General features: G+C 35.7%; 1 protein-coding gene across 1 annotated transcript in view; it reads left to right on the top strand.

Moving 5' to 3' along the window:
• LOC106465466 (cation-independent mannose-6-phosphate receptor-like) overlaps positions 1–1,435 on the top strand; it is a 54,014-nt gene that overhangs the window by 11,177 nt on the left and 41,402 nt on the right. Inside the window, exon 8 of the mRNA XM_022393370.1 lies at positions 1,106–1,258. Coding sequence (XP_022249078.1) covers positions 1,106–1,258 — 153 coding nt within the window. The remainder of the gene's footprint in view (positions 1–1,105; positions 1,259–1,435) is intronic.

Genomic DNA, 1,435 nt, shown 5'->3' with positions numbered 1-1,435 from the left:
TTGTGATGGAGTTCCTCAGAATGGGAGTACTAAAACTTGCTCTGAAGGAACAGCCCTGTGCATGATTGGTAAGTTTGATGGAAATACGGAGTTCCTCAGAATGGGAGTACTAAATCTTGCTCTGAAGGAACGGCCCTGTGCATGATTGGTAAGTTTGATGGGAATATTCCCAAGTGATAAAACGTGAGTTACGATACAGAAAATCCAAAGTGACCAGCTTTAGATATAGTGTATTATGTGGACTATCTGTGCTGTTATATGCAACGTCCAGTAGGAATTTGTGTATAATACCTGTTTTTTTGTTGAGATAATTATTTGTAGTTTTACTAACTTGGGTAGGCACTGTAGTATCTCAAAATGTTCTCCCTATTTACACTTGGGAATTGACCCCTTACATTGGGGTGACAAAAAAACAATTTTAAAGAAAGGGCTAATACTGTGAGAAAAATTGTTATTCGGTCGAAATGTTGACTGCATTTTTGTCCTATGTACAGCAGTGTTAATGGTAGCTTTATTTTTAAATTTTAAAATGCTGTACCTAATTGTTTGTTATTCAAAAAGATCTTTTGGATCTATATAAGTATAATAGTGTTGTCCGTTGTCTGTCCATGTAACTACTTTGCAGGGTGTGGATGGATCTTTGCCAAAATTGGTATGGAGGTTCATTAGGTCCGTGTGGCGGTACATACAAATTTTCAGTTTTAGTTTTTATGGGCATTTTTGCATTGTTTACCACTAGTTCTCCTGTTGATGGATCTTCACCAGATTTGGTATGGAGCTTTGTTGGATCCACGTGGAGATACATGCAAAGTTGCAGTTTCACATTTTACAGTTTTTATGGGCAATTTTTTACAATTACATATAAGGGAAGCAAAGCAACTTTTCATTAAACACGAATTTACAGTTCGGGGACGAGTAAACGAGCTAATTACATATAAAGTTCTCGATTACCACAATTTTATAAAAGCCTTCCATTAAACAGACTTATACTTTTGATTGTTACTACTAGGGAATTATGTATGTAATAATCAATTTGCTTAAACAATATTAATCTTAAGAGAAGAAAAGTCTGTAGCCATGTTTTCGTTTGTCGTTCACTGTGTAGGCTCTGATGGTAATGCTAAGAACCTTGGAAAGTTTACATCATCTCCAAGTTACGATTCCAGATTTGGTGTCATTCGGTTGAATTACACAGAGGGTGACACTTGTGAAAATGGACAACAGATCAGATCCTTGATTACAATGATGTGTAAACCAGGTAAGAAAACTCACAGTATGTAAAATGCTAACTAACACCCACTTTTCACCTTAAAGAACTTATGAATAAAACTAACTGAAGTGGTCAGATACAGAGTTGCCAACTAACACCCACTTTTCATCTTAAAGAACTTATGAATAAAATTAACTGAAGTGGTCAGATACAGAGTTGCTAACT

The sequence above is a fragment of the Limulus polyphemus genome, unplaced genomic scaffold (genome assembly GCF_000517525.1).
Source record: "Limulus polyphemus unplaced genomic scaffold, Limulus_polyphemus-2.1.2 Scaffold1954, whole genome shotgun sequence".
NCBI classification, from domain to species: Eukaryota; Metazoa; Arthropoda; class Merostomata; order Xiphosura; family Limulidae; genus Limulus; species Limulus polyphemus.
Note: the sequence above shows the minus strand (reverse complement) of the source record. Positions and strands in the feature narration are given on the sequence as shown.